A 17,090-nucleotide genomic window follows, 5' to 3' on the forward strand; every position below is an offset into this window, starting at 1 on the left:
CCCCCAGCTGCAGGAGATGTTCACACCTATGCGTCCAAACTGCAAATGAATCGCGCATGAGCGAAGCCGCTGCTCCGCACTGACTGTAACGCAGTCAGTTCTTCTTTTACTGTTATGCTGTTTTGTGGATCACAAGGTTTAAAACTACTTATAAACACACACACAAAGTAACTCCACCAGAGTGCCTATTTCGGGTCACTTTTGCCGGTCAAGCCCGGATAAAGGAGCAGGGTTGGAATTGTGACATTAAAAAACAATAATTGCTAAAAGAAATTTAATTTGTAGTTCTAAATGCATTTAGGACGTTTTTTCTCACTTTATGTCTCTTCCACGATGTTATTTCTCTCTCCAACAGCGTAGGTTACAATTATATTAGCATGACCAATTATGCAAATTAGGTGATGACGTCATTTAGCGACTTTTAGGACAGCCAATAGCGATTTTCCTTACTGAGGAGTTGGCAACACTGATCAGAAGTCTAGAAGCCTCGGTGGGAAAAAGTAAACAAAGCTGGGGCATAGAAGCAGAACCGAGTCGTATGTGTGGAGGGACAGTAACTGTGTGTATATGTAAGCATTTAAACACTGCAGAGAGTAGAATTAACAGTAACAGTATTGTAGAAATTCATTTCACCGAAACAATAACGTGGCGCACAGTGTGACGTCAAAAAATGCGCACACCTTTGACGCTGCGTTTTCTCCGTTTTTCTAGTCCACACGTAAATGCAAAAACTGAGTTTTCAAAAATATCCACCCTGGCCGGAGTTTTTAAAAATCTTCGTTTTCAGTGACCAAAAACGCCGTTTACGTGTGGACGAAAGGTGCAAACGCATAGAAAAATCTGCGTTTTCAAAAATACCCGGGTACGTGTGGACATAGCCGCAGTTTATACAAGAAACAGCTGGCCCAATTAACCATGATCATTTGCAAGGTGTCCATTCAACAAAGTCAGTGTAATGTGAGGGCCAAGAGAGAGAGTTGGACCCCAAAAGCAGACACAACAGACCAAGATTTCCAAACACTGAAATCTTTATTCAACACAAAGAGGTCTGGGATAAGAGCAGGGCATTGAAAGGTAATCATGCAGGTGCAGCAGCAACTGTAACAGAAGGAGAGGAAGGTTATAAGCAGGCACTGAGAAAGATCGAGGATATTGCTGGGAGAAGTGTTGAGTCAGAGTTTGCGTGAAGAATAAAGTACGAAGGATCCAGGAGGGGCTTTTGCTGGGTGAGTGTCAATGGAGATGAGTGACGGCGGGCAGGACGGCAGGCAGGTGAGTTCTTTGATCCTTTTCAGATTTCCAATGAGCAATGGGTTGGCAGCAGCAGGTGAGTAGTCACGGGTAGCAGATCTGCACCAGGAAATCCGAGGAAAGAACTGGTTAGTGTGGGTAGTGATCCAGAAATGCCAAAGACTGAAGACAAAGAGAACAATAGATTAACACAGGATGTTACAAAGTTTAAACGAAGCATTGAAGCTGATTTACTGCTAAAGAATAGCTGACAAACTGGCGAAGACTGGAGGTGTGAGCTGGTCCTAAATACAGGTGAGCTAATTACTTACGATGCACTGCAGGTGAGGAGAAGAGGACGCATGAAACTGGAACGCCCCGGGGTGGAGATGGAGCTTGGTGCTCTGAAAAGGAAAAAACAATTTGTAGAAATACAAATTGAGAACATTTTGCCTAATTTGACTGTTGCAACTGCTGCTTTGGATGCCTTGCGATATAGAATCACTTGTCTGTTTAACTTCCTTTCATGGATCCTGTGATAAAAGGTGCTTTATCCTTTTCCCCTACAGTAATCTGTAGTTAATGAGAACCATGATGCTTAATGACGATAGCATGAAATTAATATATCTCTGGGGAATCAGCACTGAGTCAAACATAAGATAACCGATGCCAAACAGATCAGACAAGAGAAGACCATCTTTGACACTTTGATTGTTGAAAACATGTTGTGTGCTGAGAAGAAGAGAAATCTGAGCTCTTCTAACAGACAAAGTCATTGTTATTAGGTGAGCGAGGCACTGTCTCATTTTAATGGGTAAATGGTTTGTATTACTGGGTGATTTGACTTTACTGATTATTTTATTAACATGAGGCAGCTAATTTCTGTTGTAAATGTAAATGATAGTATGCATTATGTTTTATTTTATCTTGTGTATATGGAAGTTTAAGTTGTGCTTTTTTTAACAGGTTTGCTGCAACTTAAAGCTGCAGAATGCAGAATCTGACTGAACTCCCTTTTAATGCAACTTCCCAAAAAAGCCTGTCTGTTATCATCAAAGTATGTGCAGTTATCCCCTTCTTCTGCACCTTCCTCTACTGCATTGTTGTCATGCTGCATGTGTTTGCATCTCACAGGCAGTTCCTAAACACTCCACGTTACATCCTGTTTGCCCACATGTTGATCAATGACACCCTGCAGCTTCTGTCCTCTGTGCTGCTTTTCCTACTTGTAATGGGTCAGGTAAAATTTCCCGTTTTCTACTGTTTTCCTCTGCTGTTCATATCTACTGTTACTTATCAGAACACACCTTTAATCCTGGCTGCAATGTCCCTGGAGCGTTATGTTGCCATCTTCTATCCCCTGCAGCGCCCGGCCGCCTGGCGCTCAGGCCGTATCTGGATCATTAATCTTTGTCTGTGGCTTACAAGTTGCATTTTCCTCATAATCGAGTACTCCATCGGAAAGCAGCGTCCTGCTGTAGATGTCCTCTCTACACCTCTACTTTGCAAAAATTTATTTGTCAACTCATCTCCAATCCAAGCATTATTCAGAACTGCTGTGAGTGTGATGTTCTTTGCAGTTGTGGCTGTTGTCATCTTCTTCACATATGTGAGAATCCTGCTGGAAACCAGGAAGCTGAGACAGGACAGAATATCTGTGAATAAAGCCAAGCACACTGTGCTGCTGCACGGCTTTCAGCTGCTTCTGTGCATGTTGGCTTTCACTCTCCCCATCACTGAAACTCTCATATTGCTGTACACTAAATGGCCAGTAGAAGACGTTACCTATTTCTGTTTTTTCTGTTTTATCCTAATCCCACGCTTTCTTAGCCCACTGATCTACGGCTTCAGAGATCACAGTCTGAGGGGCTACATTGGGAAAACATTCCTCTGCTGCTTAGACACAGTCAAGCCCCATTTCAGAAGCAAACAGCAGGACAGCTTGTCTGCTTTATGAAAAAAACAGTTTAGACTCCTGCAGAAAACCTGTTCAGAGTATCTGCATCTCTGTCTGTCGGTTGCCCGAATGAACACCGAGCAATTTTTTACGCTGTAATTATTTTTTCCATTCACACTGGCTAATAACAGATTCCTTCTTATACTGCACGTGGAACAAACTAATAACCTAAAACCAGTCTTCATGAAATGACAGTAAGTGGAAAAAGTTACACTGGAGAGAAAACAAACTCTTTGTATTACTGTTCCTCCTCTAAAGCTCAATCTGGAAACACAAACAGGCAATATATTTAAAAATATATCTAACAGATCCAGTTTATTTGTCTGACTAACGTTTTTAAAGCCTCATATTACCTTCACATATTTTTGCACAGATCAAAGAATCTGGCTCATGATAGGGGCTCTGTAATTATCAGTAAATATTTACAGTAAATTTAAAAAAAAAAAATTTCAGTGGTAATTTAAATAGTGATTTGACTTCTTTTCCTTAAAAAGGCTAATAAAAGGTGTCTAAAATCTTAATAAGAAACTCCTCATGTTGGTCATGTGTTTGTGTCAGATATTTGCACTAATAAATGTTTGACAGCTCCATTACATCTCTAACCTACAATAGTTTAGAGTGAATCTCAGAAAATACTTTTTTGTTAAAAAATAACTGCACTATTAAAAGATGTCACTTTATACTGAAAGGAAATTCTACAAAATTGTGATAAAATGCCTTTATCATCTCAGTTTTATTCTTCAACACTTTGGTTGGTATTATCATTAAATCATCTTAAACTGCACTCTGTTTTAAAAAGCTGTACTTTGTGAACATTTTCTGCCGTTTTAATCTGAAATTTGCGAACCATAATGCTTTGACCTTTTAATCTAAGCATTATTGATAAGTTTGACATTTAGTAATCACATGTTTAAAATCTTATGTTGTCAGTATTATAAAGAAATCCTTGCAACAGTATTTGGATGCAGAACATTTGAATGCATATAATGATATTGTTTCTTATCAGACTTTGATGTTTACTGCATTTCTTTGAGGATGATTATCACGTGATGTTAATAAAACTGAACACAGAATAGAGCTGTTGAAAGTCTACAGCAGTAGATAAAAGATTTTCTTCTCGGTTACCCAACAAATTTGTTGTAGATTAGTCTTAAAAACTTAATTCCACAAATTTTTAATCTGAGAAAAAAACACCTTTTTTCAGATGAATCTCTTCATCATTAATATCACAGTTACAGCCTTCCTTACTTTACAATAAGTCATTGTCTCCTGCTTGTTACTTTTGCTGCACATGGCATCGCAATTCAATGGCAATCTGAAAATATCTTCATATTAATAATAAAAGAAAATCTTTACACAAGACTAAAATAGTCTTTACAATGAATTAAATACATTTGAGTTTGTTCTGGTTCGGTTTAACTCATTTTTAACTGCAGGCTGAATATTTAAATAGATCGTTTACAGCAATGTCAAACATAAAAATAATAATAATAATTTAGCATGTTTGATACATATTTTCGGCACATAATCTCACTTTAGAAGACCCCCCCTTCCCCCCCCCAAAAAAAAAACAACAAAAAACGAAAAAACATAGCCATTCTCCTCATCACTGAGTTCCTTCTCATCAGTCATTTTTTAGCCTAGATTGCACAGATTATATTCCATGCCATCTTCCGCTTTTGACACTTCCTTATCTAATCCATCCTCACTGCTAGTTTCCTGGCCTCCTCCTCCTCCTCCTCCACTGTACTGATCAAAAATCACCACCAGGAAGCGCTGTCCGTCTTTTAGGGATCCTTGCTGTGGCACTTCGCTGCTGCAGCTTGGTTGTTGCGCAGAGCTTTGTCCTGCAGATGTCGCTGTGATTCCAAACTCAGTTTTTGAAGAGCAGATGATTTCTCGTTGATTTTCACATTTTTAGAAAATTGACTTCAAAGTAAAACTAAACAAAATATTGCAAATATATTACATCGCATTATTTGCAAAAACTGAACTCATTTCATCAGCATCCGCGAAACCCCATAAATCAGATGATGTTGGTGAGTACATGAGCGCAAACTAATTGTTCTGAATGAATCCAGGCTGTACGTATGATATGATGAACAGAGGGCGAAGGCTGATCTCAGATCAGCTGAGAGCCTGCTCCAAATGCTGAAGCTCAGCGGTGCTGTTCAGCAAAACTGAGAGACGCAATTAGAACTGGTGAATCTGCCGAGGAAGAGAGCGGACAGCTCACTTTCGGAGATGAAGTTTTGTGTTCTTGTTTGCTTTCTCTCGGGCCTCCTGAGTGTCGTTAGAGGGGAAATGTATACATCGCTGCTGAACGTAAAGCAGGCGGTCAGAGTTGAACGGAAGCTGATCGATTACCTGAGAACTTACATTGACCACGAGTTGGACAGACTTGAAGACATCAAACGGTGAGTAATGGTGAAACACTGGAAACAGATTTGATTGTAAAGGATTTAAACGATGTGTATCTTGGAAAATATCACACAGAATTAAAAGAAACCCCCATAGGTATTGTTATCTCGGTTTGTTCGAGTTTTCCAGAGGTGGTAATTAACCCGGGAGACACTGCACACACACACATAGTAAATAGTAATAGAACAAGCGTTGCAGATGTGAGGCTTGATAGTGAAATGATCATATAATGAACTACATAAACCTTATATGTATGTCATTAAAAAGCAGAAAAAATAGACTAGGTTTTCGTGGCTTTATTTCACAATGTTGTATGCAGGATCACTGTTACAAAACTAAGTCACTTCCCGCTAATTTATACAAATAACTCTATAGTTTTGTTTGTTTGTTTTTTTGTAGAATTGCTTCTAATTTTTCTTCTGGTGAAAATAATGTTTTGTGCATAAAATGCCATTTTAATTATTGAGTTTTTATTGTTTCCAGTCTGAAGACCCTGTTTAATAATTCTGTATCTTCACACAGTTTTTATGCCAAAGTATCCGACCTGCACACAGAACTTTACAAAGGCCCAGCGGTCACAATGGCCAACCCTCTGGTGGCTTTTACTTTGATCAAACGTCTTCATTCAGAGTGGCTGAATGTCGTCTACAGCAATGAAGCCCTCGAGAACCTACAAGGTTGCCCCACTGCCTTCTTCAAAGACACATCTGGTGGTGATATCTAAGCATCCACCCCCCTCTACTGTCACCACCCAACCCCTCACCATTCACCTTTTTGCCCCTCTGCTGTCCAGCCCTCAGGTCCAGTTACGAGGAGGAAGAGGCTGATCTCCCCAATCTGGAAGACCTCCAAGGGGCTGCTAAGGGGCTAATGAGGCTGCAGGATGTATATGCTCTGCAAGTTTCCAGCCTTGTAAGGGGCCGTTTCCAGAGAGTCACTAATGGCGAGTCTGTGGATGTCTACATGCCTGCAGTATCTGTCCAGCTCTCTGGTGATGACTGCTTTCTGGTTGGGAAGGTACTGAAAAAATTATGTACTTTGGAAAAAACACAATCCTGCATGTAAAAGAACAGAAATATTTGGAAAATTTAAGTAACAAAAATAATGGTGCTGTTTTACTATGTAGCATCTTTTACGTTTGGCTCCCAGCCCAGGGTTTGGTCATGTGATGGGCGATGCCATGTATGTTCTCCTCCTATGCTTAATGTGTTGGGAAAGAAAATCTTCTACTGCTACACAAATACGTGTTCACAATTTTGTCTTATTTGTCTAAGTTTTACACTTTAGATCAAAAAGTAATTTTTACCAAATTGCCTGAAAGGCAAACCATTCATCAGTGAATCTAATAACGACCTAAGCCTACATAAAAGATGGATAAAGCCACAATGACATCATTCAAAGGTTGGCGGGTTGATGTTTAAAGCTTTGAGTCTGGCATTTTGACCATCTCCATATTGGGTTTTTTTGAGCCAGAAGTGAACAAATGAATTTGAAGTTAAATTATCTGTGGACTGTAAAGGGGCATTGCACTTAACTTTCAGTTAGTGCAAACACTGAGAAAACCATAAAAGTGGTGCACAAACCTCTTGGCAGGCTGTTAGTGCAGTTAACCACAGAGCAGGCCATATTATTTGTCCGATTACTGCAGTAAAATCCTCCAAAATCAATACCAGAAACAAAGTCGAGAGAGAAGGTTCAGTGACTTGATTTAGTAGAGATGACATCTAAACAGGCAGCTGTTAGCTTCAGCTGTATGTGTTGGCTGCACCACCCGCTTTAATCTTTAACAATGCAAGATTATTGTTTTCTTTTAAACAGGAAAATATAGCTGTGTTATAAATGTTTTCAAATAAAATGTGACGAAGCATAAAATGAAAGCAGTGTAGAGTATACAGTATTTGTGCCAACTCTGTATTTCTTAAAAGCACAACAAAGGAAGTGTGGTGCAAGTACACATCTGTCTTCTTTCTGGAACAGCTGTCAGAGTAACATAAGGTAGGAGGAGTCACTGAAGGAAATTAACGTATTTGGAAGTTGGTGTCCTGAAAAGTTTTCACTCTGGTTAACATCCCGTTCCAGAGGGCTGCAGTTTTATCCCAGACTTGTTAATAGTTCTGTTGTGGGAACCTAGACTAGAAAACTGGGATTCTTTCCATTGTGTGCCTGGGAATTCTTTTCATGCGCAGATGAATATAATATTCTATAGAAGGGGAAAAAAAGGAGATTTTCCCCACAATAAATTCCACTGTTTTCATGCAGTGGTTATGTGTAAGGGTAGGGCACTGTGTGGGAGAGACATACTCTTGTATGGAAAAGACATTAAGTCATGCTGCAAAAGCTTGTCTTCACTTGTACCAGGGCTGAAATTATGTGAGGCGGTCAGTCAGCAGAGATGCTTAGTTTTAGGGTTTTCTCTATAACAGAGCTCCTGCATGCATGTGCTATCATGTAGTTTTTAAACTGATCTTCAAAACCAGACACATTTAACACAAATTTGAGTGTCTCAGTTTTAGTGGGGAGAGGTTTAGGGCCCTTTAAGGTAATTGCCAGCTGACGCTTCCCTCAGGCTCATTACCTCATCAGCTGAGTATTTTTACACATTTATTGCTCTTTAGGCTATTTCTGTTAAGAATAGCTGATCTTAAATTAAAGAGTGAAATGTGGGTGTAAACCTGTGGTGGATTAACTCAGCATGTGTGATGAGTTGGTGGGCTTCTGTGTGTGTTTGTGGGGGTTAAATAGCACACATGGAGCTGTGGTTGTGGATGTAATCTGTGACGGGAGGAGTCTCTTACAACCCACTTTCAGTGTGGGTGCTGTCAGCCCTTTAGTCAGCACCTACTTCATCAAGTCAGGTCAACTGCTAAACTGCTTTGAACCTAAGTAAAGGAGACCTTTAGTGTTTGTGACTTTCAAAATCTAAAAATGCTGTAGTCCAGTTTTATATTTCCACATCATACATGAAAATGTGATGCAGGGACACACTCTATGGAAGACATGCCTACATGTAATGCAAATCTACCGCCCATATTCGGTTACAGAAATGTCCAGATTATTTTTTTATCTACTTGCTTCAGGCACTGATGAGAATCAGGCTGAAGAGGTCTGTTAGGTTTACTTTATTGACTCTGCAACCTAGATTTTTTTCCCAATTATATCTTTCAGCTGACACCACTTTGTAGTACTTTATCAGATTTTGCAGAGCTTCTCTAAAATCATGAGACCCAAGGAAAAGAGAAATTCAAAAGACAAAGTCAGTTTTTGAAAGAACAAAGAAGGAATTCATTTATTTTGGTTGTGTGTGTTTATCAGAGATTTGATTCCAGGTGTCAGTGTGCTGCGAAAGGTTTCTGAAACTGGGCCTTGATGGCAGCTGTAGAACATAAGCTGCTACATGATACACGCAGGATAAAAGGGGGGACTAAACAAAAACTGAAAGTGGAAGAGCACAAGGAATAAACACAGGTGGGTGAACAGATGGGCTGACAATAGGGTGAAGGTGAGGGAGAGACAACAAAAGCAAAAATAGCCATAAAGGTGTGGAACAAGAACAAAGGAAAGCAATTAACAAGAAGCACATATAGAAGAATTGAGAAGGTACAAGGCATCACAGGACACACAGAAGAGTAAACCCTAAGAAAAAGGATGGCGGTGATATGCAAAAAAATGAAACAAGATCCTAACCCAGTAAATCCAAAAGAAAAGAATTCAAGTCAAGCTGAAATGGCTAAAATGGCTCAGCCAGCCACAAACATATATCAGCTGACTATCATGAGAAACTATCTGACTCTGGCTGCTGACTCTGACTCTGGCTGGTCTTACAGTTGTTAGTGTGATCCTTACTGAAATCATCCCTGCAACCACAAAACCTCACAAATTCTGGCTGACATGGATGCAGTATTCAGCTCTTCAGTTCTAGACAGACTCTGTTTAAATTGTGAAGTACTTGTTTTTTTTGGTGTTATTGTACCCAGGTGGCCTATGAACAAGAAGACTATTATCACTCAGTGCAGTGGTTGGAGGAGTCTGCGCGCCTTTTCAGGGGAGCAGGAGAGGAGTGGAGCCCTGAAAATGAAGGCACTTTGGAGGATGCTTTGGATCACCTTGCCTTTTCTCACTTTAAAGTAAGTAAACAGACAGACTGAGGAAATTTGCATGATTGATGATTTAGATTTCTCTGAAATCCTTTTCTTGTCTCAGACAGGAAACGTCTCCTACGCTCTGAGTCTATCTCAGGAGTTACTGCATCACAGTAAGGCTCTTAAAACCCCTTTTCTCAGTGAACTGTGTCATCCCTCTCTCAGACTGTTTACACATTTTCTTTCTCAGATCCAATGAATGGAAGAGTTTTGCAGAATGTTAAGAAATACGAGAAGCTCCTGGTTGCTGCTGGTCCACCCAGAGGAACTGGGTTGACGAGACCCTCCTCCAGTTTTTTAAGGACCAGGGACACTTATGAGAGACTCTGCCGGACTCGAGGCTCTCAGGTATTGCAATAATGAGGAGCAGATCAGGACAGGAACACATCAAACTTTTCAAATGCATATACAGTAATGTAGCCTTGAGTTACAGGGTTTTATGTCACTGGATGTTCAGTGTTTCAGGATGCACTTTATTTAAGAGGATGTTTTGTTTTTTCATTTTTACATGGACTACAATTTAAATATTTACATCAGTGTATGTAGATGTCATGTGAGATAAAAGTTGAGGGAATTTTGGAGAGCCTTTTTTAAAATCTTCACATCGGTATGCCAATAAAACTAATTATTTTTTCACCTTTTTTCACCTGAAACATGCCTGTCACACTCATGAAATTATTTCATCAAAAGTAAATACGTATTTATTTACATAGCCTCTTTCAAGATAAAAGCACAAGCACAAACTTCACATCAAATAAAAACAACAAACATGGAAATTGACACTAAGATACTGCTGACAAAAAAACCCAAAACACCACCAGTACTAACAGAGGAAAATCTCAGTGATTTGATTTGATTTCATCCTCTGAGGATCCTTAATTTCTGTCCAAAAACACATGAATCCATCAAATTAGTTTACAAATGTAAGTCTTGACCAAAGTGCCGATCTGAAGTCATAAAGCTTCGCTCCTAGCATACTCTAACAACTTCATTTAATTTCTACATTTTTAGGTCTGTAAAATGTTTTCTTAGCTTTAAAAAGCACCGCAAAAACTCTAAATGTCGTCTTTGTTTTTAAGCTTTTATGTGGTGACAAGATCCATTATATGAGTAACTGTAGATGGATATCCATGTTTTGATCTTGTTAATAGACTTCATATGGTCGTTGCTTCTTACAGCGCAGGCATTTTGCAAATCCCCAACTCTTCTGTGACTACTTCACCAACAACAATCCTGCACTGATACTGATGCCTGCAAAACGGGAGGTGGTGAGCCTGCAGCCGTATGTGGTCCTCTACCATGACTTTGTCACTGACACAGAGGCTGAAGACATCAAGAGCCTCGCCCAGCCAGGAGTGAGTGCTCATCGCATGTGGTCAAACAACCCATGTGCCTTCAATACGTTAGATTTTTGGGAATTAAAAAACAAACAAACAGTGTCTTAACGTCTTGTGTTTTAGTTGATTCCGTCAGATTGTTGAATGGTTTTGTAATCCAAACTTTTGGAGAATCTTGTCAACAAAGGGAGGGGGTTTCCCACATGGGACTCACAAAACATGAATCTGCAAAATGTTAACTTAGCAACAAGAAGTCAAATCAACAAAAGCACTAAATGAACACTTTTTTCCTTTGCAAAGTCACATTAAGGTGTGGGACTGCCAAACTGAAGCATATAATAGATGTTCTAATAGACCAAATCAATATATATGTATATGTGTGTGTCACTAACAAACATTATCATTCGACAAGTTTTTTCTTTAACGAAACACATCTTTCGGCCTTTGGAGCTTTTATTTATAACAGATAAAGATTCAGAGTAAACTTTTAAGTCATGTTTCTTGATGGTGAAAAACATTAAATGCTGAATTGTTATAAACAGTTAATACATTTAGTTTTTAAAATTTGGTACACTTAATTAATGCATGAGTAGAGGGAATCTAATATTTTAATATAGATGTATATAAAATGCTGTGAATAGAAATGTAGGTCATAATGAGTACTATTAATTTTAGTGCTTTTTGCTGATCATTCTTTAATTTTGCAAAGACGAGACTTGAATCTAGACCGTGTGTAGGTGTGTTACAAAACGCCTCTGACTGCTGGCGTCTAAGCCAGACTTCCTACTGGGAAGATTCTGGAGGGATCATATAGCGGAAGAGTTGGCGTGCTTCCAAACGTTTAGCAAAGCTTAAGGAAAAGAGGAATACATTACTACAAAAACTTGGCTGAATTCCTCAAACTGTCCAAATAAACCAACAGAGCTGGGGCCGATAAATGTTCAGTCCACGATAGCTGAGTCTTAATATCCAATGAGTAAAGTGAAACTTTACTGCAGTGGATCGTCCTGAGAGCTCTTCAGTCTTCTGATGCAGGAAATATTTGGTGGGATAACACATTTGCTGCCCCTATAGTTTCTGTGAGGTTTTGGCATTGTTCAGTGGGTTTTCCATCTCTTGCTCAGATGGAAACCCCTGTACTTATTTCATCATTATGTCAGCTTGTGGGCTGATTGAAAACAGGCCCCTGGTCTTAGTTTGGAGCAGAGAGTGGAATGGAGCATGGTTTCCAGCTTGCTGTTGCTAGATCCCAGAATACAGGTCTGTTAACAAACAGTTTAAATAGGTTTTCTTGGTGATTAATTGTTTGAACTGTATATATTGAGTTGAATATTTCACTACTAATTCTCAGCATGGAAATGTTTGTGTATACCTGTTGGAAAATTGGAAAACAATCATGAAAACCGGAGAAGCTCTGTGGTTTACACAAATATATTTGCGGTGCTTTTTTCTCAGGTTCTGCTTCACTTTCCTCCAAAGTCCTAAAAAGAAGAAAGGATTAATGGAAACCCATCCTTAGATGCATTAAAGTTTGGCTGCTGTAACATTCGCAAAATTAAGATGCTTTTTTCTGTCTTTGCTAACAAGCTGAGAAGGTCTGTAGTGGCAGCTGGAGAGAAACAAGCAACAGCAGACTATCGGATCAGTAAGAGGTACAAACATCACCTCTTGTTACTCTACTACTGCCATAACAATAAAAACATCTGCTGCAGGTTTACTACTACATGCAGCTGGTATTTCTTTTCAGTCACAGTATCATTTTATTAATCAATATCTTTTATTGCTAGTGCATGGCTGAAGGGTTCAGCACAGTCTATTGTTGGGAAGTTGGACCAGAGGATCTCACTGCTCACAGGTCTGAATGTGAAGCATCCATACGGCGAGTACCTCCAGGTGGTAAATTATGGGATTGGTGGCCATTATGAACCTCATTTTGACCATGCTACTGTAAGTTTGTTGCGTTAGTTGATTAGCGCTTATTTACATGGTGATAGTGGATATTTTAATTGCCTTTATAATGTCTGTTTGCATTTCTGTAAAAACAGTCACCTTCAAGCCCCGTGTTCAAGTTGAAAACTGGGAATCGGGTGGCTACATTTATGATATATGTGAGTAAAGTCGAACCATCTATTGACCCTATTTGACCCCGTAGCTAAAAGTTCTTTGGCAGTTCTTTTTCAGCTGTCCAAAAGTCTAAATTAAAAATAAACACATTTGGAGAACCTGGCCAACTTGGACAGCAAGCCTGAGAAACTGACAACAGTAACTACATTTACACTTTAGGGATATTCTGCCACGCAACAAACTTGAAACAAACTCTCACAGTCACCTTCTTATTTGTCCTGATGCGGTGGCTTCAGGAAATATTTGGTGGGAGAACACATTTATTTGAACCTTTTATTTGTGTTCATGTAACCAATTTGTCCTTCTGCTGAGTGCTTTTGTCCTTACAATAAAAGTAAAACTGGGTGGTGATTGAAAAAGAATGAGTTTTCAAACACTGCAGCAGACAGAGCGGCTTTTCATAACATGAGCACGTAAACACAAGACACAGCTCTGAAGGAATGTCCTTTTCCACAGCTCAGCCCCGTGGAGGCAGGTGGGTCCACAGCGTTCATTTACGCCAACTTCAGCGTTCCTGTTGTGGAGGTAAATACACTGCAAATATCTTAGTATCTGTTACTTTTATTTCATATTTTTCCCTTTTACACATTTAAATAAGTTTGGTGTCAAAATACTAAATGTCCGATCACAGAAACAATAGCCTTGAGATGAATTTACTACTTTATTTCACTACTACTTTACTTTGCAAAGTCAGTGGAGGGTTTTTTTTATCTTTTGTTTTTTGGTATGTTTTTCTGGTTGATAAATGAGCTGCAGTATAAAGTTTAACAGGCCATTCCTGGGGTTTAACCTTTCACCTTAGAACTCATTTCTTGTCCAAACTTCAGAGAAAGATAAAGTGACCAAAAAAAGAAAAAAAAAAGTAAGAAAGAGAAGTCATACACATTGGTGACAAATTAAAAGAAACACCACCATAAAAAGTAAAATACTAGGAAACAATGCCAGCATATTCAATGCCAAGGTGTTCAGATGCCAACACCTTGGCATTGATTCTTCAACTCTCTGGAAGTCTTTGAAAAATGCTCTTTGAAAAGAAATTTCCCCCTTTGGTGTTTTAATTATGGCCCTGGGGAGACAAGGTCTAACATGGTAGTCCAAATCTACCACAGGTTTTAAATTTGGTTTGCTGTGGTTACTGTGAATGCCAAGCACGGTTTAAAGCATTTTTAGACACAATAAACCATTTACTGACCTCTAGGATGTAATATCGTCCTCCTGCGACTGTATTGACTTGCAGACATCCTGTTTAAGGGGACAAGTGGACCATGTCAGCAAACATAGCAGAATCCAGTGTGCTTTTTTTTGGGGGGGGAAAAATAAAATACTTACGCAATAAAATACCCACTTTTTAAACTTGTTTACTTAATAATATTATATAGGCCAAAAATTAAGACTATAGAACTTATTATTAAGTACTTAAAATAACTGATAGTTACTGACCATAGTTTAAACCACACTTCTTTTTTTAAGATACTCAAAATGATTTGTTTTGTTTTTCATGTCACAGAAAGCTGCTATCTTCTGGTGGAACCTGCACAGAAATGGTGAAGGAAACGACGACACACTGCATGCTGGCTGCCCCGTACTTATTGGAGACAAATGGGGTAAGACCCAGGTGCATTATGATGTGACAGGGCTGTGAAAAAGTAGCGTAAATATGGAAAGTAGCAAATCAGTCACCATCGCTTATCCAGCATTCAGCTCTCCTGATATGCTGGTGCACATCTGTACCCCATTAGGCATTTAGAGATGTGGCAGAGAGCAGTTCAGACACTTGGAATCTAAACATCTGCTGATGCCTGAAACCAGGCCATCACACGTGTGTTCAGGACTCAGTTAAGCTGACAGAAAGATATTAATCATTGAAAAACAGCTGCAGAAGTATTTAGTGAAGGTGTTGTTTTTAGCAGCCATATATATCGCCAGATATTAACCTCCAGGCTACACTTTCCAAGTACAATGACTCCAAGTACAAGTTGAAAATATTCAACAGCAAAAAAAAAAAGAAAAAAACTTTCATGATACTGTTTTTTTTTTTTTCTGTAGAAGATAATTTCACATGATTTGTGTCTATCTTTGTGTTCCAGTGGCAAACAAATGGATCCATGAGTATGGTCAAGAGTTCCAACATCGCTGCAGTCTGAATCCTCAAGAGTGAAGGGGTGGAGCCATTGCTGGGCCCCTTTGGAGTGCAAGCCTTTGCAATTGTGAGCCACAGGGAGAGAGAAGGAGGCAGCAGGAAAGTTGATGCACAAGCAAGGGCAGCGAGAGCTGGGGAAGCATGCATCTGTGATTGGAGCCCTAAAGCCCCAGGGATCCTGGAGTGTACAGCGGACACTGCTGCAGTGGACATGGTGGAGGAGGAGGAGGCAGAGGAGGAGTGGGGCATCTGGCAGCCAGCCCCCAAGGGCGAAATGCTCTTTCTGGCCAGTTCCTGCAGATGGATAGAGGCCTTTGCCTTTGCACACTGTGCTGGCTTTAGTACACTGTGCAAGGCTGTTTACCTCCTGCCAGCTTTAAACAGAGATCTTATACAGCCCTGTTCCTACACTGGGCTCACTCAGGGATCTGCTTTTACAAATCAAACTTTATTTTGAAATATAAATAGTAAATTAATAATAAATACTAAGTCAACAGAGATAATCAGTGTCTCAGAAAGAATCAGGTTTCAAGAGGTTAAAATCCGAGTCACCAGAGATTAATGTTGTCAGAGCTCAGGCTCGAAGTTCAGGCTGGTGCCAGTGAGTCAAAGGAAGTAGAAATTGTGAATGTGCCTGCGCATTCCCAGCTGGCTGAATGATGTGGTCATTGCTGTCTGTGGAAGACTCTTTGAATTTGGTTGGATTTAACTGAATGTCTCATGGAACAAATGAACCAGCAAGAGTAGAGAGTTGAGGTTCAGATTCTGCTCTTCATTAATGTTGGAACTTGTGTAAACTCACATGAACAATCCTGACTGCATACTATTCAGATATGAGTGTCTAAGTAGGTCATAACCCATCATAAAACAGTGCTGAAATTCACTATATGAGGTAGGAAAAGCAGGATTGGATGTATGTGACATGTTGGAGATGCCCTGCTGCTTGAGTGGCAAGGATCTCTGAATAATACCTTTGCTCACCGCAGTGTACACAGACAGTGCTTCCAAATATATAAACCAGCCTGTTTCACATTCCTGCATGCACAGTAAAGAGCAGGATTGTTTTCCCAGGGAGATGATGGATAGACAGGCTCGACTGCTCTGAAGCTCTAATAACGCTTTGCTTGTCATGTGTAAGTCACAGGAAATGCTCAAAGCAAAAAGATCTTAGAACACAAATTTATTTCATTTAAAGAATAACTAAATACTACTATATTAAAAAACACTGTAGTTACAAGCTGGGTTAGGTATTTAGTTTCATTTTCTTACCTATAAAATCATCTAAATCATCTATTTTTTAAATTAATAAAAATATTATTTTTATTTCATCAAATCAGAAACATCTCAATAATCAGAATGGTTTAAAGTAATCATTTCTTTCTGTCTGTTTTAAAATTTACTGTTTCTTTTAGAACTGAAGGAGTTTTAATCTGCGCTCTGGATGTACTCATTATCACTGGTTCTCACTGTTTCCACAGCAAATATAGCTGCAGATGGACTTGCTGCTCTGCAAGCGTAAAGTCCAAACTATTTGAAGCTCACATAACCAGAGGTCATAATATCAGGTCATGCGTAGGTCTTCCTCGGCACACTGTCAAGAGCACACAGTGATTCTGTGCCTCACAAAACAAATTCTTCAGAGCCTTATGGGTCTTTCTAAGTTTTGAGAACTAAACGAACACTTTTTAAAGTCAGTGAGTTTGCACAACTGATGGAAAATACAGATAAGTAGCAACATAAAA

At 39.4% G+C, this 17,090-nt stretch overlaps 2 protein-coding genes across 2 annotated transcripts; both read left to right on the forward strand.

Annotated features, from left to right (window-relative positions):
* Positions 1–2,177: 2,177 nt before the first annotated feature.
* LOC102300310 (odorant receptor 131-2-like) lies at positions 2,178–4,080 on the forward strand. The gene has a single exon (XM_005951291.3). The coding sequence runs from the start codon at positions 2,222–2,224 to the stop codon at positions 3,185–3,187; it is 966 nt and encodes a 321-aa protein (XP_005951353.1). The 5' UTR covers positions 2,178–2,221; the 3' UTR covers positions 3,188–4,080.
* Positions 4,081–5,133: 1,053 nt separating this feature from the next.
* On the forward strand, positions 5,134–16,538 carry p4ha3 (prolyl 4-hydroxylase, alpha polypeptide III). Its single transcript, XM_014330718.2, has 13 exons — positions 5,134–5,604; positions 6,131–6,285; positions 6,402–6,625; positions 9,583–9,732; positions 9,809–9,860; positions 9,938–10,095; positions 10,926–11,102; positions 12,672–12,736; positions 12,872–13,031; positions 13,130–13,192; positions 13,665–13,733; positions 14,716–14,812; positions 15,296–16,538. The coding sequence occupies exons 1-13, from the start codon at positions 5,432–5,434 to the stop codon at positions 15,364–15,366; spliced, it is 1,614 nt and encodes a 537-aa protein (XP_014186204.1). The 5' UTR covers positions 5,134–5,431; the 3' UTR covers positions 15,367–16,538.
* The last annotated feature ends 552 nt before the right edge of the window (positions 16,539–17,090 follow it).

The sequence above is a fragment of the Haplochromis burtoni genome, unplaced genomic scaffold (assembly GCF_018398535.1).
Source record: "Haplochromis burtoni strain Fernald_Lab_line unplaced genomic scaffold, NCSU_Asbu1 Contig_750, whole genome shotgun sequence".
In the NCBI taxonomy this organism is placed as follows: Eukaryota; Metazoa; Chordata; class Actinopteri; order Cichliformes; family Cichlidae; genus Haplochromis; species Haplochromis burtoni.

What these genes read in the sequence shown, in the direction of transcription:
- LOC102300310 (XM_005951291.3), top strand. Translation starts at nt 2,222, where the DNA reads ATGCAGAATCTGACTGAACTCCCTTTTAATGCAACTTCCCAAAAAAGC.
- p4ha3 (XM_014330718.2), top strand. Translation starts at nt 5,432, where the DNA reads ATGAAGTTTTGTGTTCTTGTTTGCTTTCTCTCGGGCCTCCTGAGTGTC. An exon ending in ACTGCTTTCTGGTTGGGAAG is followed by an intron (nt 6,626 to 9,582) that starts GTACTGAAAAAA and finishes TATTGTACCCAG; the next exon opens with GTGGCCTATGAACAAGAAGA. An exon ending in TTGCCTTTTCTCACTTTAAA is followed by an intron (nt 9,733 to 9,808) that starts GTAAGTAAACAG and finishes TTCTTGTCTCAG; the next exon opens with ACAGGAAACGTCTCCTACGC.